Genomic DNA, 25,407 nt, shown 5'->3' on the forward strand with positions numbered 1-25,407 from the left:
GTTTTTCAGTGTTTGTTTTTTGTTCGGTCCGCTTAGTTTGTAAATGCAAATGTAGATTCCTCTTCATGCTTGTCTGGAGGGTTTTCCACGTATTTGTGATTTGGGAGATGACAAAGGGCATGTTTGACTTGTAATACAGATGAAGAATGGATAAATCCGGTGCATGTAACATGATCGGAGAGTCCCACAGACTGACTCACCCTGCCTTTAAGTGGGCCCTGCATTCTCATACTGCACAGATTCCTGCCTGTTGAACAACCAAGCATTGCCGTTACAGAAGTACAACTATACTAACTGGTATCGCGTACAGCGATTTCCGAAGTGGTGATACGCGGAAATCCTCCATCCTGCACTTCTCAAGCTAGCCCTCTCCTGGCCCGGAGGTCCATGTTGCTTCCCATCTGGGGAAAGTATTTTACTTCTCCCCATCCTCCCTTCTCTCCCTCACCTCACCTTCTTGATGTTCCTGGCCTGAGTGGTACCATTTGCGTACTGATAACAGTATACTGTGACTTTTCATTCACAGCTTTGAAAGGCTTATGAGGCTTTCCTGCTTCCCACCCAGCCCAAACCTTGGGACTTTTCACACTCTGATCCTCTGATCAGTTTGATGCAGGAAAGCACATGGAAGCCATGTACCAGTTTGTATAGTCGTACCCTTTTGAACTGCCTACTCTTGAACAAAGTAGAGTGTGCTGGGGATTCGCATTGGCTGCTTGACACACGCAAAGGCAATTAACCTGCATGCCAAAAAAAAAAAAAAAATTAACCCTTAGAGTACTGCTTCAATATATTGGTTTAATGGTCTTGAATTTTACCAGTTGGGCAATGCTTCTTTCCCCAGATCAGAGTGCTGCATTTAAGTCCATATTTAGTCTAGCCAGGACATCAACCAGGATCCTCTCCTCCACAGCTTTCCTGAGGTGCTCCTGGTTCCTTTCTTATTAATCAACTGATGGCTTTTAAAAGGTCCAAAACACAGCCATTGTGTTTAACTGAAAATGGGCTTCATTTCTAATGTGCTGGAGAGTAGGAGGGACTGCTTTTAGCTTATGTTTGTGTCCTCTAAAAGAAGTCAGTTCTTTAAGGGTTAATATGAAACTGAGGAATTTGGTGGTTTCTTCTGCTCGTCCTTTCTCCAAGGTGTCTGCATGATCCTCTTTAGATTCTTAGCTCAACTGTTGAATGATGATGAAAATAATATATGTATAAAATGATGAAAACAAATAAAAGAACAAAAGACTGTATGGTTGAATGGAAAGACCCCTTGGCAATGCTTGCTTGATGATCACGGGATAGAAAGACCAAATGTTTTATTTTATGAACGTTCATTTTGTCCTCTACCCCAAGCACCACCACTGCACAGCAATGTGGAAGACTTGACGATGCTTTTCATTTACCTCTCGCTTTTTCTTCTTCCTGTCTAATAGCCCAATAGAATCCTGCCAGAATTTCTACAAAGATTTCACATTACAGATCGACATGGCTTTCAACGTGTTCTTCCTTCTCTACTTTGGCTTGCGGGTAAGTTTGAACAACGCTGCTCGGTATCACGATGAGGCGTGCAAGTCTTATACCCAGGGACCATTTCCCATCAGCATCTGCTCCCGCAGGCAAGATGAAGCCCAGTGTTTCCAGGGGAGACGATAGATCCGCATTCTGATTTTCTGTGAGAGAGCCCTTTCCTTAGCTCAGCATTTCCTGAAGTACATGTTAATTTTGTTCCAGGCAGGAGAAATAGGCATTGAAATAACTATTACACCTCTACTGGTCTACTGTTTTTCATCTCTCTAGTCACGCATGAATGCATGGTTACCTTAAATAGGAGGGAAAAAAACCTTCTACTCTTAAAATTATGCTTATCAGTGCTCACTTAGCTGAATCCTGAGAGAACAGTGAGCTGTGAGGGTTGAATCAAGGGGCTAGATTGGCAGAATTTGTGGCTTGGGGGATTTATACTAGACCCTGTTTATGAAGGGAGCTGTACAGAATGTAGATTACAGAGATTGTGTGTGTGAATGAATGCATACATATATGCTTTATTTATAGTTATATTTATATTAGAGACTTTAAGAAAGGTGAGATAATTCAAACTTCCCTATGATGCTGTTGAAAACCACAGAAAAATATACTACCTGATCTTTCTCCAAGGCTAACAGAGCTTACAGTCACTCTCTAGAAAAGACTAGAGAGTGTATGCAAATTCGAAGACAAAAATAGCATGTGATTGGTGTAGATATAAGAAGAACATAAACTCTCCCTCCAGGCCCCCGTGAAAAACCAAAACGTACCCTTTGGCAAAAGAGTATAGTTTGAATGCTGGCACCATGCTTCTCATTTTTTTTTTTTTCTCTCTTCTTTTTTCTTTCCCCCAGTTTATTGCAGCCAATGATAAGCTGTGGTTCTGGCTGGAAGTGAACTCTGTAGTAGATTTCTTCACGGTCCCCCCCGTGTTTGTGTCTGTGTACTTAAACAGAAGTTGGCTTGGTAAGTCAATCTCTCTTCCTTCCTTCTTACTGGTTTCTGAGCCATGGCTGAAATATAGAATCTGGTGCATCTGGGGTGCATCAGAGGACTGGGAATCCACAGAAAGAAAGTTTTGTGGATTCATATGAACAACTCCTGGAGTTTTAGAAGTTGATGGTGAGACTCCTCTTGGAAGCAAGCACTAGCCCAGAAGGATGTGTACAGTGAGTGCTTCCGAGAATGTTTTATCATTGTTGAAGCCCAGTGGTCATCACTGTCACAGCCAGGACCTCTCCATTCATGGTTCTGTCACTTTTCATTCAACTGGGAGTCAGGACTGGATGAAGAAGCCCATGGGCACAAGGCTAACTTTCTGAGTTACTGATTCAGGTGCCCCAGAAGGCCTGCCTGCCAAAGTTAGCTTCTGTCTGCTTCTTAGTTTTGTGACGAGTGGGTCCTGCATGGTTTATTTACAGTTGTGAGTTCCCTTGTGGGGTGGGAGATAAGGTAAGTGTCTAGGGTCACCCTCACCTTGAGGGAGATCAAGCTCCTTTCCTGTGTTAAAGGAAGAGCTTTTGCTGGAGCTGTGTTCACACCTCACTTCCTGTGTCTGCTTGGCAGGTCACTTCCTGTATCAGGATTAGGACAATTTGGTGGGAAAAGTAACTAGCTCAGAGGATGGTCATGACAGCCAAAGGCTTAGAGAGACAGCTTCGGGGTTCTCTTTGCCACACTGAATAATTTCCTCAGAGTGTTCCTGCTGTCACGGGTCTACAGGGGAAGAAGGGAGGCTGAAACAGGACTCAGAGGACTAGTTGTGGGTTCCTTCTGTCTTTATTTTCAGAAATTTTTGGTCTTAACCTATTTTTTTTCAAAGTAGTATATATATGTATACATGTATGTGTGTATATATATATATGTATATAAAATAGTATCAACATTCAAAGATGCATAATGAAAATATTAAGTGTCTCTTCTGCCCGCATCCATCACTGCCCTCTCCCTGGGATGCTCAGCGTTATAGACTTTCACATCTTTCCTTCATGCTGATTTCACCACAAACAAACACGGATGTGCACACATAATAGTGTTTTAGAGGTGGTGATCTTTGTACAAAATCATTGTATCAGTCACATTGCACTGCAGTTTGGCTTTCTTACTAACTAATACATGACAGCCATCCCTTCAGCTCTGTAATGATTCGTTTTATGACAGTTGCACAGAATCCCATACGTTGCTGTACTGCATTTATTCGGCCATGATCCAAATGATGCACCACATGATTGTTTCCTTTTCTGCTATAAACAGTGGCTCAGTCAACACTGTCATCCACATATCTGTGCAATTCTATCTCTAGATAGAATTCCTGGAAGAGGACTTGCTGGATCAAAGAGAATGTATATATTCGTTTGTGAAGATATTAATGGAGAACTTTTCAAAAATGTATCAAGATATGCTTCTGCTAGCAGTATGTTTTGACGTCCTTGCTAGCACTGTGAATTTATTATATACCTAGTATCAAGTATTTAAAAATAAGTATCTTTTATATACAATATATGCAGTAATCACATACATACATGTATGTGTGTATCTCTGTGTGTGTATCTTATCTGGATTCTATTTTCTACTAGTTCTTCATTAGCATTGTATTCAGTTGCTCATTGGAAATGTTTTCCTTCCTGATCTGAGGGGTGCTTGCTTAGATGGGGTTTTCTTGCCAGCACGATGAGACCATTAGAGCTGCACACCAATCTGAGAAACATCCTGAGTGTTTGTTTGTTAATTTGCTCTGGTGCCTGGGGTCCCAGCCATTTCAGCTGAGCTCTTAACCAGCCTTGTGACCTGAGGAACTCACTCTTCTTCCCTCAGCCTGTTGTTTTTCATCTGTGAAATAGAGGTTGGGTTAGACAATCGCTAAGGTTCTTTCATTTCAGAAAATCTCTAAGCCTCTTGCATCATTCATGGGAAATTTGAGAAAATTTGGGATCTTGGTTGTTGCAGAGGACTGGGAAGTTAGTGAATTAAATCACCAACGTACCTGGGTCAAGATTATGTATGGACTGCTAACCGGGGCTCTTTCTAAACCATCCTGTTGTGAAGGGTTCACATAAACACACCCCACAAACAAATAGACAAGGAGCGAAGGAAGGGAGAGAAGGAAGAAGGGAGGAAGAGAGTGGGAGGGAGGAGAGAGAGAGGAAGAGAGAGAAGGGTGGAGGGGGGAAAGGAAGGAGGAAGAAAAGGAATCTGCCTTCTCTTCCTGGCTGTGTTCTAATGCCTCTGTGCACTTGAACAACCACTCACTTTTCTGGACCCTCAGTTTTCCCATCAGAAAAATGGGAGGTTTAGACTAAATTACCTTCCAGCCCTCATACTTCCTGAATCTGAACTTTATGTCAGGGTCCCTTGTGGTCCCAGAAGATGGAGAGGACCCCTACATGACTGTGGTGGAAACATCCCTTCTCTGCAGCTGGTAGGGCTCGCCCCAGGTCAGGGTGCGGAGCCGGGTCTCCTTGCTGTGAGTGAAACGCTCCCTGGAATCTTAGTGTTTGGAGGACTTGGATGTTGTAAAAAACAACCCAGGCCTTTTTGTGGATGATGTCATCCTGATTTTTGGAGGTGTGTTCTGATCTAGTGAAAATCAATCTGAGAGAACAGAAAAATGGAAGAGAGAGAAGAGAGGGTAGGGGAGGGACAAATTAGGAGTTTGGAATTAGCAGATACAAACTACTGTACATAAAATAGATAAACAACAAGGACCTACTGTATGGTACAGGGAACTATATTCAATATCCTGTAATAAACCATAATGGAAAAGAATATATGTGTATATATATACATATATATATAACTGAATCACTTTGCTGTACACCACAAACTAACACATTATAAAACAACTATAGTTCAGTTAAAAAAAAAAAAAGGGAGAAAAGAGTAATGAGAGACACTTTGCTTCAGTTGTGGTTGCTCTTCAAAAAAATATGCTCTAGAATGTGCTTTAATTTGTTCATGAATTGAACAATGTTTATAAAGCAGCTACTATGTGCCAGGCACTTCTCCAGATGATTAGGAAACAACAGTGAATAAAATAGGCAGCACCCCACCCTCTGACATTGCAGTGGGGGAAGAACAGGAAAAAACAAGCCTAATAAATAAGTAAATTACTTATTTACTTTTACTTAATTACTTAATTTACTTAATTTAATTACTTAATTTACTTAATTACTTAATTACTATTTACTTTAAATAAGTAAATAGTATGTTAGGAAGCATGAGTACTATTGAAATTGGAAACAAAGACCAGCAACCTTTGGGGCTATGAAGTAATAATAACAACAACTAATAACCTTTCTCCTTTTGCAGGAGAAAACACCTTTAATGGCATACTTTTGGTTCTTTGGTAGCTAAGCCCCTTGGGTAAAATCCAAAACTGGTTTGCCTGTTATGGAAGAGAATTCAGTATAATGATATTTCAAGGAGGTTCCTGCATCTGATTTAATACGTGGGTTATTACACCGTGAAACAATTATTGTACCGATGAGCTGCCAGAGATAAAATGAACTTTCCCATGAGGTATGGCTTATAAAGTAAAAGGAATAATCCCATCAAATAGGGCATTTCAGAAAGTGCTGCCCTTCTCTTAGAAAATGAAAAGTACTGCCTTTACTGGCTGAGGTTTGGGACAAGATGCAGGAAACTGCAGTCTGTCCCAGATCTGCACACACTTCTTGAGCCTGGTCAAGAGCAGAGAGCTGTGCTATAGCTGGCACCGTGGAGGATAAAAAGTGAAGTGAACACCATGCCACCACCCCACCCCCGCCCTTACCTTTTCTGGAGCATAACTTGCATCACGTTTGATTTCCTATTCTTAATATATGGTTGCGTATTGTATAGTACAATATTTATTTACTTTTTTGCATGCATCATCTTAGTGCATTGGACAGTATATTAATAAAAACAGCTAGTATTAATTCCAGCTGTGCTATGTGCTGGGCGCTCTGATAAGCCCTTGCAAACGTGAACTCAATCCTCATAGCAAACCTATGAGGTAGGAATTATTGTCCCCATTTTACGGATAAGGAGATGGAGGCTCAGAGAAGTTAACTTTCTTGTCCAGGGTCCTGTAGCCTGGGAGTAGGGAAAGGCGTGCTTTACCCAAGATCTGGTCTGACTTCATGTCCGTTCTCTTAGGCTGCTCTTCTGCCTCTGTCCTTACCCTTGAGAGATTTGGGGTTTTGAGGGCTGGGTTGGGAATGACTAAGCACTTTTGCTGCTTTATGTTGGCATCCCTCTATCTCGTCCTAGCTCATAGAAGCTTCACTTCAGGCAGGCAGGGAAGGGAAGAGATCTTGCTTAAAAACACACATAGCTCGTGTCTCCTTTTCTTCTCACATTTCCTTGTCTACCTCCAGTTTCTAGAACCGCCATTAAGACCAGGGAAACAAATAGAGCTAGCGTGCCGTCTCCTGAGTCCCAGGGTACCTTAGAAACTTGGGGATTGGAGCTGTTCCACCTGAGAGGAAGAGAGGGAAATAGATATATAGGTAGGTACTGGGGGATCCTGCAGGTCCTAGGTCAGTAGAGCTAATTGAATCGGTATCATGTCCTGGGCTCCACCACCTCAATTCACATCGTGCTCAGCCACTTGCCAATGGGTCGCTGAGAGCACAGTCATTTTCCCTGTCTTCAACTCAAGTCTTCTCACCTGTCCAATGGGGATAATAATAGCACTCACCTCAAGGAGTTGTAGTGGGGATTCAGTGAGGTAATGAGTGACCACGTACATAGGACGAGCTTCATGAACAGAAGCCATGATTATCCCCAGCCTCTCTTTCTAACCTCCCTGTCATATTTTAAAGTCCCAGAGAAGAAAACAAACCAGAATGGAACCAAAAATAAGGCAGTGGGATGTGAGGACATCCATGTCGGCAGGCAGCAAGTCGCTGCTTATTTTAATTCCTGTTCCCACACACCGGCTTATTCACAAAATCCTCACTAAAATAAATGTACCTTGAAATGAGAGCTGAATCTTATTTTGAGACTCGAATAGCATGCTCTGGGGAGAACGCTTTTGTCTGTTTGTCTCATTCTTGTGGGAACTATGTCCCCAAGGTAGGTCAATGGGCTGTGCCTCCTTTGTTTATTGATGTGTTTTTGTTGAGGGTCATCTTGTGGGGTTAAAGGAAGAGAGTGGAGGAAAAGATAAGAATGCACGCACCAGCCAGTCATTTAACTGGCTGTTATTGAGCTCCTACTGTGTGCTCAGCCCTGGGATAAGAGGAACACATGCTTGGCCACCTTCTTTCCTAGTTTTACTGTGATTTCCAACCTTGCCCCCTCTTCTCTGACTGATGAAATCAGGGTATGGTGAGGAGCCCCAGTCACTGAACTGTGGTCAGAAACTAAACCTGCTTCTCTAGTCTGTGTTAGACCTGGCCTTAGACCTTAGACCCTTTAGCAAACTCTGCTGGAAAATAGAAAACTCTGCTAAAAAATAGAAAAATGAGTTAGTGCTCAGCCAGACGGCGATTAAAGTGATGGAGAGTATCTGCTTATAAACATATGCCTGAGCAGTCCGTTTTTGTGTCAAAAGGTCATAAAAACAGGACTGTTCAAAAAAAAGAAAAAAAAGTACAGGTCCTTAAAAACAACAACAACGACAGGACAAAACATAGTTCCTGTTTGAGACCAAGGTTTCAATTTAGTTTTGGGGACCAAAATAAACACTCGTGCAGCAACAGCAGGTAGCACTATCAGCTATATAATTACGTCCGAAATTGCGAGGTCCAGGCTGTAAGGGCTGGGGCAGTTCAGAGAAGAAAGAGCTCACGTGGGCGGGGGAAAGCGAGGAGGCGTCGCAGGGCTGGGGCTCGGCTGAGGCTTGTGACGATAGGTGAGACAGAGTGGGAAGCAGCGAGTATTCTGTGCGGGAGAGGAGCCTACCCTGTCTGGAGAACGGCAGGGGCCCACGGATGCTAATACCGTCTGAGATAAGAAAGTGTTTTTACAGCGTGCCAGGTATCAGCCTCACAACCCTGCCAGATGGATGTGTTTGTGTCCTATTGCTGCAGGAACAAATTGCCGCAGATGTCGCGCCTTAATACAACACCCATCTATCATCTTACAGTTATGTAGGTTAGAAGTCCAACATAGGTCTCTCGGGGCTGTGCTCCTTTCTGGAAGCCCTAGGGAAGATTCCATTTCCTTGCTTTTTCCAGCTTCCAGAGGCAGCCCACATTCCTTGGCTCATGGTCGCTTCTTCCATCTTCAGAGCCAGCCACGGTGGGCTGAGTTCTCACACAGCATCTCTGATCTTTCTTTCTGTCCTCACCTCTCTATGCCTCTCTTTTCTGCCTCCCTCTTCTACTTTTAAAGACCCTCGTGATTACATTGGATCCATCTGGATAATCCAGGATAACCTCCCCCATCTCAAGGTCAGCTGATTGGCAACCTTAATTCCCCTGCTATCTTAGTTGCCTTTTGCCATGTGAGTTATCATATTCACATGTTCTGGGTGTTAACATGAACATCTGTGGGGGCATTATTCTGCCTACTGAAAGGGGTATTCCTATTATTCCCATGTTGCCAAAGAGGAAACTGAGGCTCATAGAGGGTAAGTGACTTTCCCAAAGTCATAGAGAGCCAGGAACTGTTAAGTTGGGACCCATGCCCCTGTTCAGACGTGCCAGTGGCTCTACATAGCGCTTTGGAGTCCAAAAGCTCTAGTAGGCATTTAGGGCCCTCTGTGCCCTTGACTCTTTGCACTTTTCCAGCCTATCATGGGAGGAGACCCACGGGGAGCTCTTGTTTGGAACCAGAGAATTTACCCCTCCCTGCATTTCTATCTAGCATTGAGTTTTGTTTTTGTTGTTTTTTTTCTCCTCCTGGGAACAGATGAATTACTAGATAGATGTGCTTGTTATCATTGTACTTAAGCAAGTTACAGAGATCTGGGCACCCCTTCCTGTGAGTCTGTCGTGACCGAGAAGAACCTGCTTGGTCTGCATATCCTTTGCTTAAAAGCCCTCTTTCCTTAGAGCTCATGGTTTCTTGCTTTTTTGGAATTTACTTAAGAGTAGAGAGAAATGGAATTGGAGAATGCCAGATGAGTGAATGAGTTGTGACGGTCTGTCACCATTTTCCCAAGGAAAGCAGTGTGCGGGGTCAGAGCCCCACTCTCCCCTTTAGTGATCAGTCTTTCGGGGGGGGGGGCTCGGCTGAAGGGCCAGGAGTCTCTGTGTTGTCCATCCACTTTATAGGGTGTCTCGCCCCAAGGCCCCTCCTTTGCTTGAGGAATTCCACAACAGGTGAGGTGAGGTTCATATCAGAACCTTCATTAGCTAAACTCTGCATTGGGGGAGAGTAATCAAGAGTGAAAGCTGGTTTCACTTTCTGGACATCAGTAATTTTTAGTGTATTGATATTCAAAACAAAAAACAAAAACAAAACAAAACAAAAAACCGAGTGTGATTTGGGCAGAGAGTGGAGGCCGGTGCCAGGCACTCAGCCCTGCCTCTCTTTCTCCTTAGACTTCCAGCTGCAGCCCCACCAGGCTGCATCTGCCCTGCTTGCCTTCCCTCGTCCCTGCCTCAGGAGTGAGTTTTTTCCCTGCTGCTCTGAATATCATCTCTCTCCTCAGGAATGCACAGCTCTAACCCCACCTCCTGTGGGAAGCTTTCCCATCCTCCCAGCTGGAATGAATTCTTCCCTGATCTTTATTTCCTTTGCTCTTGTGATTAATGTTGTAAGAGCTGTATAATCAGTCTGTTTTCTACCCTCAGTTCGAACTCAAGTTCTGTGGGTATTGTGGCAGAGACCTTGACCGTCTTGTTTTTTTGCTGTGTTCCCAGTGTCTGGAACAGTGCCTGACACACAGTTTGTGCTTGTTGAATGAATGGGTGTCTTCTTACACTAACGATAATAATGAACTTGATTGCTTATTAAGAGCAGACACTGGGCTCAACATTTCATAGGCATCATCTCAGTTAGCATTTACGGCAACTCAATGAGTAAGTACTGTTAGTCCAATTTTACAATTTAGGAAGCTGAGGTTTGGGGATTAGGTAACTTCCCCAGGTAGTAAATGGTGGATCCAGGACTCAGCCCAGGTCAGTCAGATTCTGGAGTCGGTGCTTTAAAAATGACTAAGCCAGTGGTTCCCAAAGTGTGGTTGCCAGACCAGCATCACCAGCATCACCTGAAAACTTGTTAGAAACGCAGATTCTTAGAACCCAACCCAGACCCAGTGAATCAGAAACTCTGAGAGCTTGATCCAGCAATCTGTGTGTTTTACAAGCCCTCCTGGTCATCCTGATGTCCACCCAGTTTTGAGAACCACTGTCCTAGTCTGTGCTGGGGTGGCTTTCAGATTTGGTTGTCTCTTAGAATCCCTGAAGAGCTTTTAAAACTCACCATGTTCAGGCCAAACCTCCAACCAATTAAATGGGAGGATCTGGGTTGGGAGTGGGGGAGTGACCCAGGCTCAGCATTTTTTTTTTAACACTCCGCAGTTGCATCTAAAGCACAGTAAGGATGAGAACCACTTGTATGTATATGTATCGTCTAACTATGACTGTTGAATGAATTCCTCCCTAGAAGGGTGCTTCCTAAGCTTCAACGTGCACATGAGGCACCAAGAGATCTTATTCGAATGCAATTTCTGATTCGGGAGGTGTGGGGCGGGATCAGAGACTCTGCATTTCTACAAGCTCCAGGGGATGCTGATGGTTCTGGCCTGGGGACCAGACTTTAAGTAGCAAGGCTTTCCAGCCTAGACCGTGCTATCCAATAGGGTAGCCACTAGCCACATCTGACTATCTAAACGTAGATTGAAATCAAAATTAAATAAAATAAAAACTCAATTTTTCAGTCATACTGGCCACATTTCAAGTACTTAAGAGATCCACATGACTAGTGGCTAAGGTATTGGACAGCACAGATAGAGAACGTTTCCACCGTCGTAGAAAATTCTCTTGGACACCGCTGCTCTCGGATGTGAGTCTTGTGTTGGAAAGTACCATGGACTTTTACTTTTTGTACCTCTGGGACACTCTTGCACGCAGTGGAAGCTTAACAAATGTTTATTGAAGTTATTTTTAGTGGAAGGTCCAATGGTACCAATTCTGTATAGAAAGGAAGTAATTCACTTTCTTGGACGGATGCTAGGGAATTCATTAGTATGGTGTCCATGAAACCCCTCACCACCCTACCCAAATGGAATTAAATGTACGCAAGGCCGGAGTAGGCAAAAAGGTATAATAGAGGCCCTGGCACCAGCCCCGACTTCATCGCCAGGACTCTCTTACTGCAGCCGAAATGGCCTTTTGGGCTCTGAAAAGAAAGGACTCTGGTTCCCCCTACAGGACTGTCCTGGAGTTTGCTGGATTAGCGTGAGATTAAGTCCGATGGAAGAGGAAAGGGCGACAAGTGAACTCAAACGGGCAGTTTGTGGCTAGCAGAGGGGTGGGTAGGCTCGCTTTGCCCTCCCATGAGGTACCTGGCATCTGATAACGACTCAACCACGATGACCAAGGGGGTTCCAGGTCACAGTGCCCAAGGTGTGGAAGGAAGGGCCTTTGAGAGTCCCCAGAGGTCACCTACTCCATAACTGAGGCAGCTGGACTTTCAACTCCTACATCTAGATTCTCTAAAGCCCAAAGCCTTCTAAGTAAACCCCACCCTATAGTCAGTGGTTTCATTTAAAATAATAATAATAATAAAGGAAATTAAAAGTGTGACTTCTCTTTTTGGGGTCTGATGTCTTTGGGGGCAGAAAGAGGTTGAGAGAGAGAGAGCTTTAAAAGAGAAAGGTCTGTAACCAGAGTAGTGATAGATGTGTTCACATTATACATTTATATGTACATGTATGTGTATGTATATATGTGTGTATACATACACAATATATCATTATCTCAGGTAAGCTTACAAAGAATACTACGAAGTAGGTGTCATTTTATAAATGGGGAAACCGAGGCATAGAGAGTTTCAGTAACTTGCTCAGAGTCACAGAGTAGGTACGTGGCAGAGCCAGGCTTCGGACCTGGGCAATCTACCTCCAAGGTCCATGTTTCTCAAGACTATATTATGCTTAAGCTATAAGCTTATCTAGCCATAATAGTTACACTTTAAAAAATTAGTCTAACAGTCTTGTCCAATCAGATGAAAGACTAAAGCTTCCTCCTTGCCCCGGTCCCCTGACAAATCCTACCAGAATTGAATTGGTACTCCCAGGTGGGAAAGGAAATTGAGAGGAAAAGTAACTCATTCCATTCTTTGGAAAAGTTGAGTTAATGACAATTCTATAACTTATCAGCTTTCAAACTATTTTTTTTTTTTTACCAGCCCCCTCTTCTGAGCTTCTTGGTTTATTCTATACTAGTAGTCAAGTGAGTAAAAATCATCCATGTTACTTTTGTTAGTCCATCTTGAATGGATCCTCATGTTAGAGAATATGGGCTCTACTCTTTGCCTGAGCTTTATTTTATTTTGGAGGGGGGCAGGAAGCCTCAGTGGCGCATGCATCTTGGCAATGGCATTGAGACTGAATTGCTGTAGTGGGACAAATGAATTCATTAAGTTCTGTCCCTGTGATTGGGCTCCGAAGAAGGCAGCCCCAGCAAAGTGGAATGCTAAAGGTTTTAGATGTTTGTCAGGAAGCTGATTGCTGTTCCAGTGGTTTCTCTAGCTGAAACTGCCTCTAGGGAAATTATTCCCCTGTAAGAGATTTCCAATTGTGTTCCCTTGATATTGCTTTGTCAGGGACATGCTTTAAATAAGATGCCCTCTGTAGGTAGCAGAGGTTCTAAATCCTCTCTGACTTGTACAGCTCTGTGATATGCCAAATTGGAAATAACATTCTAAAATGAATGTCTTCAAGGAACAACTTCAGCAGTAGGTTTTCATCGATGCCAAACCCTCTCCAGATGGCTGTACTTCATCTGGGGTATTACTGGAACAGTCTCCCCAAGCAACCTAAATCTCTAGGACTGGACAGATATTTACCTTCCCATCATCTTCAAAAAATAGATGCCTTGATTCTTCTCGATGAGATCAGGGCCGTGATGGATTGACCGGGCTAGCTGATCCAGTAGGGAGAAAATGAACACTGGGAAGCAGCTCCAAGACACTCATGCACTTATTCAACTGAACACCTACTGTGTGCAATTCACTGATTCCTAGGAGTGGCCCACAGATGGGGAAAACAGCTCTGCCTTAAAGATGTTGGTAATTTAATTGGGTGGGTACTTTATAAGGAAGAATGAACAATAAATGTCCAGGAGTTCAGAGGGAGGAAAGTTGGCCATCCCAGCCCAAAGTGGATCCCAGGTATCTAAAAAGTAAGCATATTCCTCTAGAGCAGTACTGGCCAGCACATTCCCTGGGAGCTCGTTAGAAATGAAACTTCTCAGGACCACATCCAAACCTATAGACTCTTTGGAGAGTGGGGCTGAGGAATTTGGTTTAATAAATTATCCGGGTAATTGCCATATTGGGTTGGCCAAAAAATTTGTTTGGGTTTTTCTGTAACATCTTATGGAAAAACCCGAACGAAGTTTTTTTGCCAACCCAATACATGCTGAACTGTGTATTAGATACACTAGTATATTAGTGTATATTATAATATACTTGACAATATATTAGAATCGCCTGGGGAGCTTTGAGACTTCCCTCCCCACCTCCTCCCTCCGCCCCCGCCCCCGCCCCCGCCCCCGCCCCAGCCCCAGCCAGGCTGTACTTCAGACCAAGTACATCAGAATCACTAGGGTGGAACTCAGCCATCGTAATGCTTTAGAGTTCCCTGTGTAATTCCAACGTTCAGCTGAGTCTGAGAAGCCCTCCACAGGCGTGGTTCTTAAATCAGGAACATACCCGAATACCTGAAAAACTTAGGAAACAAGAACAAATACATGTGATCCCCTTCCCAGATCTATTGCGTCAGAGTCTCTGGTCATCATTAAGGATAGTTGCTTTAGAACAAGGACACTACGTATTCTAGATAGATCAGTGGCTTTCAAACTTTGGCGTGCATCAGAATCACTGGAGGGCTGGTTAAAACATAGATTGCTGGGCCCCATTCCCAGTTTCTGATTCAGTGTATCTGGGTTGGGGCCTGAGGATGTGCCTTGCTAACAAGTTCCCGAGGAATGGCTGATGCTGTTAGTCTGGGGCCACGCTTTGGGAACCAGTAGTCCAGCCTAGCATGAGGCTGACCATGATTTCTAGTAGTGGCTGCTATGCCGGTTTCCAGGATTCTCATATTGTAGTAAACCTTACTATTTTTACCTACCAAAATATCAGTATCTTTATGGATGTAATCCCTTATTTCAGTATATTTTTGAAATTAAAATCTGAATCATTTACATCTTGAGATATACCCAGTGTATTATATTCCACCGTATAATTTCAACTTGAACAGAGGGGCCCTCTTTAGAAAGACCTCTGATCTTTCATATGTGACTCTATTCTAAGGTATTCCAAGTCCTGGGTTACTAGTGAGAATAAGGACCTTTGTTTGTGTTTATTAGTCACTCATATTTCCTCCAGAGCCAGTTTGGGTGGATATCTCTTCTTAAACTCCCTTGAATTGGGATAGAGTTGGCTCATTAAGGAAAATAGGAAGAGGATGTGTTGGAGATTTGGAAAGAAGAAGGGAGGGGAGAGATCCCAGGCCCAGCTCCCATCCCTTCCCTCAAGCCTGTCCTTCTCCCTCGTCTGAGATAAGAGTTCCTCAGCTCCCTTCTCCTGGAAAGGATTCTGTTAGGGCCTGACCCCTCTCCTCCCCCAGGATCATTTATTTGAACAAACCTTCTTCCCCAGTCATCCTACCTGGAGACGCTGAGATGCCCAGGCCTGGACCTGGCCCTGCTGGCCAAGGTAAGGGCAGATGATGGGTGATGAGCAGAGCTCCGTTTTTAATGAAGCACACTGTATTACTAGAAACAAGTACCAAACACCAGCACGGCACCACTTTGCTCCCATATGACAATCACTATTTTTTCCCAGATAAGAACTGAGCAACCCACCCCACAAAGGGCACTGTTTACTTCAGTATTTCCTGGGTGGATTGAAAAACATCCTGCCGGCCTGACCAGGGGCACAGCAAACGCTTCCCTTTTGTAAAAACTCAGTCTCACAGTCTTTGACCTTTATATTCTCATCCAGCCTCCCTTTCCACCCCTGTTTGTCTGCCTCTTTGTGAGTGTCTCGCCTCTTTTCTCCAACCACCCTACTTACCAGCCCCTCGGACCCCAATTGCAGATATATCCCATCTCCACAACTTTGGTAGTTCCCCTGTCTAGCTGTCCTCTCTAAATATTTACCTGAACTCAACCAGTTAATGATCTGGACTCTTTTAAAACTATTATCATCTGTATCTCGAATGGGCGGTCTTCTGATGTTGGCTGTGTTTTTATAAGGAATACGTACAAGTCCTGGCTCAACTAGATCAGGAATTGGCAAGTCTGGCTCACTGCCTATTTTTGTAAATAAAGTTTTATTAAAACACAACCACCCATTCATTTACATATTGTCTTTGGCAATGAGACAGAGACTTACGGCTCACAAAGCCTAAAAGATTTACTGTCTGGCTTTTTACAGAAAGTTTGTGATCTGACCTCTGCTCTAGATCAGCAGCTATGTTACATATTCTTGTACATTCCTCTAAAGGTCTGCACATCGTAGCTACTCATCAGTTTTGATAAATTGGGCATGAACTTTCCTCTGATATTGGTTAGAAAGGTACTAGTAATAAAACAAAATCTTATATTTGCTGTTTTATTGTTATTATGATTAGAGTTACCATGTATTATGTAGCAGGTATTGCACCAAACTCTTTATATGCTTTCTCATTTCATCCTCCTAACAGCCCTATAAGACAGAAGAACCTGGAACTGGGGGAGGTGAACTATCTCCTTAGCTCTGACTTCTGAAAGTGATACAGTAAGGATTTGAACTCAGGGCTTTGTGATCTTAGAGCCTGCGCTTTTAATTACTACTAGGTACTCACTGTTCAGTACTAGCCCTTATATGTGAGGAGAGATGGAAATCTTCAAAAACCCTATCAAGGAGATAAGGCATATAAACAAAACTGGCGTATGGTAAAAAGGGAACTAGGAAGAGGCAGTGGCCCTGAAAGCGAGCACCTCCTTAGATTTTGTTCCTTGGGCCCCTCACTCACCTTACCCTAATCTCAGCCCTAGTTTAAGGAACCCTATTATGTTGTTATTATCTTTTTCACTTATTCTTTCACTCAACAAACCTTAAAACAACTGTAATATGTTAGTTGCTGTGCTGGGCTTGGAGTTTAAACTGTGAGTAAGATGTCTTTCCCTCATGATGGGAAAGACAAGTCTACAAACCCCAGGCTGTAAACCCAAATGTTTACAGAGACAGGAAGATGACAAATGAGTGAAGCCTGACAGGGAAGGCTGTCTGGCTGGGTAGTGAATACTCCTCTTAAAAGCATAGCCGTTGATCACCTTTGGCTGATTCTTGCCATATTGACACCTTCTCAATGTCCAGTGGCAACTTCTCCCCCTCCCTCTCCCCGTCTGCCCTCTGTCCTTCCCCCCACTCTCCTGCATCTTCTCCTCACCCTCCTCTTCCTGCCCCTCCCCCCATTCCCTCTCCTCCTCCTCCTCCTCCTCCTCCTCCTCCTCCAGATCAATTATTTTTGGCTACAGTGACTTGCCTTTTAGAAACTGATGTAGGCTATTTCTCTGCCAGGGACACAGGAAATTCTGGTGTCTTCTCTATAGAATATGGTCTTCTTAGACTGTTTTCCCTCTTACTACATCTATTGTCTGGTATCATTACAAAGCCTATGACTTGGCATCTGTTGACAACACTGAACTGGTTACAGCAGATTAACAACTAAATATTCTAATAATATGGTAGGTGAATATCTTAGGCAACTTAAGACACTGTAACTTGACTTTGCAAACCAAGTCAGAAATCCTTTCCCAAATGTTATGGCCACTGGAGCAAAGTGCACATTGTCTGAGGCCCTCTTATGCTGATTTTTCATTTTTTAAATTTATTTTAGGAGATATGCCTTTGCTTCCCTCCCGTTAGTCAAAGCACTTCTAGTCTGGTGGAGAGGAAGGGCCAGGCTCGATTGCAAGCACAAAGGGACCTATGAGAAACACAGATGCTACATGCTTTTACCTGCATTTACCTGCCCCCCGGTGTCTGTCCTCTTCCAGTAACTCAGAGGCTCTCCCCAGCCCCTTACTTCAGCACCCTTGCGTTTTCCAGGCCACTGTTCTGCAAAGATTTGCTGTGTAGTGCTGCCACCTAGTGAGAGAAAGTAGGAATGGACACCATAAGAGCTGCTGTCCTCAGAATTCGCTCTTCTTGAATCCTGGTTAATTAACCTCAGCTGAAATTAGGTCTAAGGTGTTTTTTCTTTTTTAATTAATTAATTATTTATTTATTTAGTTTGGGCTGTATTGGGTCTTCGTTGCCGCGCGCGGGCTTTCTCTAGTTGCGGCGAGCGGAGGGCTACTCTTCGTTGCGGTGCATGGGCTCCTCATTGCAGTGTCTTCTCTTGTTGTGGAGCATGGGCTCTAGGCACGCGGGCTTCAGTAGTTGAGGCTCGTGGGCTCAGTAGTTGTGGCTCACGGGCTCTAGAGCGCAGGCTCAGTAGTTGTGGCGCACGGGCTTAGTTGCTCCACGACACATGGGATCTTCCCGGGCCAGGGCTCAAACCCGTGTCCCCTGCATTGGCAGGCGGATTCTTAACCACTGTGCCACCAGGGAAGCCCAGGTCTAAGTTTTTGATGCTGAGAAGATAACCCATCCCTCAAAGGGTCCCCAGACTATGTATAGAAGCCTGAAAAAGATGACTGTCAGTCCAACAGCTAGGATTTTGAGAAGGAGGCATATGTATTCAGGCTAAACGTGTGCTGAAACCACTCCCCGAACAAAACCAAATCTCAGCGGGCATCCAACACAGGTCTAGGAGAGGAATTCTAGCCTGAATCCAGAGTGAAGATGTTACCTGTTTCATTAAAGTGAAGGACCATCTTCAATTGTTTACATAATCTTTTTAAGCCCAGGAGGATATTTTCCTCCCGTCTTTTGACTGAATTGGTTTTGGATTTGAAAGAAATATTGAAGTGATCTGTCATTTTCCTTTTCACACATCAAACTGTCAGCTTACAAAAATGAAAGAATTCACAGATTCTGAATAGACATGTTTGTCAAACCTAAACAGAAATAGGAACTTTATTAATAAACTTGAGTGTAGTCATAATACATATACCTCAATATAGCAGCACCTATATATGAAACAGAACTGTGGTGCTGAAATGAGATGCCTCTGTGTTAGTAGTAGTATTTTACTGTTTCCTCCTGGGGGGCGAGTTAGCAGAATATTACCATTGATTACCATTGGGTGGGTTTCAAAGGTCATTTCTGTAGAAGATAATAGAGCTTTTCATATAATATGCTTTCAGTCCCCTAGTAGATGCAGAATAATATGAAAAGAGGCTGAAAAAAGTTGTGAATATTTTTTATCCTGAATTGTATCAACTTATTTTAGGGAAGAGAAAGCCTGTTTATTTTTCCTGTTATGACATTTCTGTCATTTCCTTTGACTCTCTGGCTGGACTTCATCTCAGCATAGTTGAAAAATATATATATTTTAGATGGGAAAAAAAAAAGAGGAGAAGAGACCAGAAGAGGAGTGAGAGCTACGATAGAAGGAAAAACAGAATTCTGGATGCCCTCTTGCCATATGGAAAGTTTAGAGGTTTCAAGGAGGAAACACATTCGAGTGGTTGGCTGTGTTATTCCAGGGATAACAGGAATCCTGGAAGCATTTGTGGTTGGTGAAGGGACACTTCAGTTATCTGACTCTGGCTGCTAGAATGAGGCAGTTAACAGGGCAAGAAAAACAAATACCCATGCGTGCAGATCTCCTTTTGTCCAAATTGCTTCCACGGGGTATAGGTAGCAAAGGAAAACAACTGCTTCCGGAGGGGAAAGAGCTACTGAGTCATCCTGGAATTAGGTTTCCAGAGCCCTACAGGTTCCAGGATCTTCAAAAATGATCAGTAGCGTGTGTGTGTGCGTGTCCAGGAGGACGGGGGGGGTGGTTTGTGTGTGTTTTACAATAGCCAACCCATATTGAAGTCGCAATCTGAAAATGTGTGTGGAGAGAAAATCTTCATGATTCTTAGCTCTAATGGGCCAATTTACGAGGCCAGTGTTATCTCTCTTCTCTGCTGGTGTGTGTGCAGCCTGGCCACCCTTTATGCCAAAGACCTTGAGCAGACCTTGGATGAAACCACAAGGTACACTCCCTGTTCTCTGTCAGCAGCGATCTGTGGAACGGATTGGTGTGGGCTGCGTTGCCTTGGGCAGAGTTCATGTGTCATTCAGGAGATGATGCATCAGGCTGCAGAGGCAGAAGGACGCTGCCTTATGTCCAAGGAAATGAGTGAATCAGAAATCCAGATGGGGGCCACCTCTAAGGACGTGAGGAATCGCAGAGGGCAAAACTGGAAGGACTTGGGAACAATGTGTCCTTTATTGTACTTCCGAGAAAACGGGGGCCCAGGGATGCCAAGGAATTGACCCACATTTCTTCTACTAATTAATTAATTCTTCCATGTATTCCACACTGATGCCTGAGTGCCTCTCGGGCCAGGCTTTGTTCTCAGACCCGGGGTTATGAAGTGGGCAAGTGTCACACAGGGAGCAGAAGCTTGTCACAAGTCAGTCTAAAAGCGAAACCTGATTGAGAGCCAAGAGTCTAGGGACGGAAAAAGGGGGAAAGGAGAAAAAGAGATCTACCTTGGTGGTGTACAGTTTGGGCACTGATTTGACAATCTTTAATAATGATAATAACTGTCAGTGTATAATGGGAGGTTAGCCCACGTAACATTTCTTAGGTCCCACCAGACTCGTCATTGCAGTGGTACTTATAAGATTATTTTTTAGTCTCCTTCTGCTCTGGACCCCGACTGTGAGTCCCACCATGCAGGTACCTTTCTTGGCTCTATGTTTTACCCCCAGAACCTGCCAGAACACTTGACATATGGTAAATATCCATTGAGTGAATGATAAAATGACAAGGGTGCCCAAGTTCCATTCTATAAGATAAGGCTCAGCAAACTTCTATAAAGAGCCAGATAGTAAATGTTTTAGGCTTTGGGGGGCCAGGTGGTCTCTGTTACAATTATTCAGCTCTGCCTTTGTAGCAGGAAAGCTGCCATAGACAATACGTGAAAGAATGGGCATGGCTATATCCCACCAAAACTTTGAGGACACTGAAATTTTAATTTCATCCAATTTTATGTCCATGAAATATTATTGTACTAATATTTTTGAACTGTTTAAAAATGTAAAAAAAAAAAATTCTTGGCTTGCAGGTTGTATGGCAAGAGGTGAAAGGTCAGATTTGGCCCACAGGCTACAGCTTACCATCTGCTGCTATAGGAGTAGCTTAATGGTTAGAGTAAAGGTTTTATGAGATTTTTAATTGATTGATTGGCTCATCCATTCAAGCATTTACTGAGGACGTGCTCTGTGCCAGGCTCTGTATCAGGCAATGGACATACAACAGAAATAGGACACGGTGTCTGTCTTCAGATGGTTTAATATCTAATTGAAGAAGATACATGTAAAAATAAAAGTGTAATAAACATATATAGTGAAGTGACCTAAGCTTGGCACAGGGAAGGAGTGGTCAGTTCTATTCCATTCACAGAGATGGTGTTGTTTGCACCACCAAGGTCTGAATGATGCCCAGGAATAGACAGGGAAGGAGCCATGTGAGGAAAGGTTCCAAAGCAGTTTCTTTTATGGGGCCTGAATCCCTCTCCTGCAGGTAGGTGTGATGACAAGGCCCTGGAAAGGCAGCCCTGGGAGGCAGGGGCCATATCGGCCAGGACTTGGAGTCACGTGTGAGGGAGTTTGCAGTGTGCATGTCTGATCTTGGAATTGTCTCTCTGAAAATCTTTTAGAATCCAGAAGTCTACAGGAAAGCGTGTGGAGAACACCCTGTGGGGAGAAATCAGGAGGGAAGTAGTTTGGAGATGGGGGACTACTTGAGATTACCCAGAATCTAAGGGAGAAGTCATAAGGGCCTGTGTTCATTAATGCAGAAGCAGGAGTTATGGAGAGGTTGAGGGGATCAAGGGAAAGATTAAGGAGAAAGACCCTAATAGGCCTTGTGGCTGATGGATGTGTGGAGGATGAGGGGGGTAGGAAAAATCTAGAATGATTGGTTTGGGTTTGGATGTCTCCCCATGAATGGTACCATCACCCTCACAGAAGATAGTGAAGGGCGGCATGTTTTAGGAGAGGGTAATTCGATCTCTTGTGCTTCCTTCTTTGGTGAATTTTTAAAGAGTTCTCCTCATAAGGTTTAATTCCTGTATCTGTCAAACAGGAATAATTATTTCTGTACTTCTCTGGGGAAACAGAATTGGAATGACTGGCCTCTCTCGGCAGTCAGAATGATGATTAGTTATCAGTATAAAGACAAGATCATTATCTTCAGCAGGTCAGATCTTTGAAGGAGGAGTCATGACAGTGTAGTAAATAAGAACCACACTGCCCATTTCATTAATGTATGTGAGGCGCTCTAAAATTAATTGGGGATTTCCAGCCTACACCTTTCAAATGTCACAGGCATCTTTCCAACATTCCCTATTTACAGATTGGAAAATCAATGTAGATGGAGTGATTTCCCCACTGCCTCTAAGTCAGTTTGCCTGTCTAGTGCTCAAAAGCTTTCTGTGCGTTCTCTCTCTCTTTGCCCATTGGAGAGTGCCAGTGGATTTTTATTTTTAGTTTCCATGTAAGTTCCACGAATGCCATGTTAAGAACCATTGTTTTAAAAGTTTCCAGATACTTCTCATCTAGGTAGAGACCAAAAATTCACCTTTGCAGGTGACTTTTATTCTTTACTTTTCTTCGTTTTTCATTTTTTCTTACACTTCATTTTATTTTTTTTAATTGAAGTATAATTGATTTACAATGTTGTGTTAGTTTCAGGTATACAGCAAAGTGATTCAGTTATACATATATATTCTTTCTCAGATTCTTTTCTCTTATAGGTTATTATGAGATATTGAGTATAGTTCTCTTTCCTATAAGTAGGTCCTTGTTGGTTGTCTATTTTATATATAGAAGTGTGTGTATGTTAATCCCAAACTCCTAATTTATCCCTAGCCCTCCCCCCTTCTCCTTTGGTAACCATTTCTTTTCTATGTCTGCGTGTCTATTTCTGTTATATATATATGTTCATTTGTAGCTTTTTTTTTTAGATTCCACATATTAGCAGTATCATTTGTCTTTCTCTGTGATTTTTAGATAATTTCGTTAGAGATTAAAAAAGATTTAAGAAGAAACATTCCTAGTTCCTCTCAGTTGGCTTGGGTCTTCCCAGTCTCCATCTTGATCAAAACTAGAGGCAAAGATATTATCTCTACATTGTAGTCAGAAAACAATAAAAGTCCCTGTCTGTTTTATTTCCTGACAATGGAAAGTGGTCCAGGAAAACATTAGTAATGATACAAGTAACATAAGGTTAGATTCTAAAAGGTTTTGCATAATACTTTTCTTGTCTGTCTGTTTCTGGCCAGTCTTAATTAAATAATCTATTATACTCCAGCTAATGGTTTATTTCTCTATCACCAACAATTTTGCAATCTTTCAAAATACTTTTGGGGATTCCAGAGCAAATGGCCTTAAACACCAACTTAATTGTCTGAGAGATTTTATTTGCTTATTAGAACTGTTGGGGCCATAGCATTATCTGCATGGGGGAGTAATTCCCCTGCTGCAGTCACTTTTACTGTTCCTTGCTCCTAGGATTATAGTTCTTTTTATATAAAAGGATGCTTGGAATGGGGCCACTCAGAGTACCAATTTTGGGTGCTTTTAACTGGGCCCAAAGTAATAACAATTTGAGTAGACTCAGTGTACCTCTTGGAGCCTGGAAAAAGGCAGAGAGAGAAAAGAACAGGATTTGGGGATGTAATTCGAGATTAATACGTGATTCAACAGATAATGTATTGATCGTAGCTCTGCGCTTGCCTTGCATGGGATGCTGTGAAACATAAGACACAACTTCAGCCTAGAGTAGCTTATTCCTGTTATGGATGTGGGAATTCAAAATACCCGTCTACAACAGGAGCGTGAAGTCTTTGATGAGTGTGATATATATATAACAATATATATAACAGATGAATATATATTAAATATAGTTTAATACATAAATATATTTATGTAAGTATAGCTGTATATTTACACATAAATATGTAAATGGGTAAAATTTACACGTAAATATGTAAATGGGTAAATTTTACATATAAACATGTAAATATAAATAGGTAAATAGAACAGAGGAATGTATAAACATTTAAATAATAACACTGAAGAGTAACCATGAGAAGATGTGCATTGTACACACAGATGCACTTTTTACTTTGGATAGAATTCACACGTTACCCATGCGTTGATTACATGAGACACGCACATATCTGTACACACACGTAATTGAGTTCAACTTAGGAGCAGAGTAATTGAATGATAGAACCTCATGTGCCTGACTTTCTCAGATCAGGTATCTTGTTGGCACAAGGCAGTAACTAATATTAAAACCAGTGGAATATACCAGTAGTTCCAAATGGAAAATCCTCCCTTGTCCTGCTCACCTTGCCCTGAGTGAATGAATACAGCATCAGCAAAACAGCTCTTACTTATTTCCCTACCCCACATCTGCCCTTGAAGGCTATCACATGGGCGAGGAATGGCGAACAGGCAGACAATGTTTCCATCATCAGGCGGCGCCAGCCAAGCCTGTGACTGACCTTACTGAGTGGATGGAAGAGCCTTGGAGAGACTGCGCCTCCTAGAAAAATAGGCTTGTAAGTCAAGAGCAGGGTGTCAGCTCCCTGTGGAATTTCATGGCGAGAGTGAAAGCAGACCTAAATTTTGAGCTGTTGAGTCTCCTGCTTGAACATTCAGTTCTTAGCTTGAAAGAAATCTCAGTGCTAAAGGGGAGTATCCATAGGAGTGGAGTGGCCTCCATGACAAACAGAAACTGGGGTGTATCAGGATGGTTTGAGTTTACGTGTATTTGTAAGACACACAGCATTTCTACAGCTCTTCTACTGCATGAAAACATTTTGTGAATGCTATTGTATTTAATCAACTCTGTGAGTAGGGCTTCTTTTTCTCCCCGGTTTGGCAAACATGGGTAAAGATGTTCCGAGAGGCCTGTGATTGGTCCCATATCCCACACCTAGAAGGTGGCATGGCCAGGGCTAGAATTAAGGGTCTTTTTACCAGTCACATTACCACTCTGACATGAGAGCTATAGCGAGGCTCTGCCTTCTCAGTGCTGACTAGTTTAGGTGTATGTTCAGATGAGGTGAATTATTATCTGGTTTGGGAACAACATGTATGTGAGAGTTGAAAGCAGAGAGCTGTGCCTATTCCATGGGACTTGCTGGGGAGATGGGACTTGATCTGAGCCTTAAAGCATAGGTGGGGTTTGACTCAGTGGAGTGAAGAAGAGAGGGTGTTCCAGACGAGAGAAAAAGGTAAGCGGGAGGAGGAATTTGCATGCTGCTTTGGGGAGCCAGTAAGTAGACTAGTTTGGATGTATCTGAGTGTTTGTGTGTGTGGGTAGCTGATGGATCTGCATCGGTGGTGAACATAACTCGAGTGGATTCACCCCTTAAATGGCAGGCTGTTGGAAGCCCCCTTTGGGGAAGATCAGGGCACTGGAGGAGTGCCTTCCCTGTTACTCGGTTAAGCTTCTCTTTGGCTCCCTCCTACAGATGCACAGTAGATGGAACTCATCCAGTTACCCATCTACCCACTCCTTCATTTCATGTCATTTTGTTTCATTCAACACACATTTATTGTGTACCTGCTATGCGCCAGGCACCATGTTAAATCTTAGTGAAGTTACTAAAA

General features: G+C 43.1%; 1 protein-coding gene across 2 annotated transcripts in view; it reads left to right on the top strand.

The window, feature by feature from the left end:
- Positions 1-25,407, top strand: part of KCNMA1 (potassium calcium-activated channel subfamily M alpha 1) — a 735,999-nt gene that overhangs the window by 436,105 nt on the left and 274,487 nt on the right. For both annotated transcript variants that reach the window (XM_061197119.1, XM_061197100.1), the window contains exons 4-5: positions 1,431-1,524; positions 2,376-2,487. In XM_061197119.1, coding sequence (XP_061053102.1) covers positions 1,431-1,524; positions 2,376-2,487 — 206 coding nt within the window. The remainder of the gene's footprint in view (positions 1-1,430; positions 1,525-2,375; positions 2,488-25,407) is intronic.

The sequence above is a fragment of the Eubalaena glacialis genome, chromosome 1 (assembly GCF_028564815.1).
Source record: "Eubalaena glacialis isolate mEubGla1 chromosome 1, mEubGla1.1.hap2.+ XY, whole genome shotgun sequence".
In the NCBI taxonomy this organism is placed as follows: Eukaryota; Metazoa; Chordata; class Mammalia; order Artiodactyla; family Balaenidae; genus Eubalaena; species Eubalaena glacialis.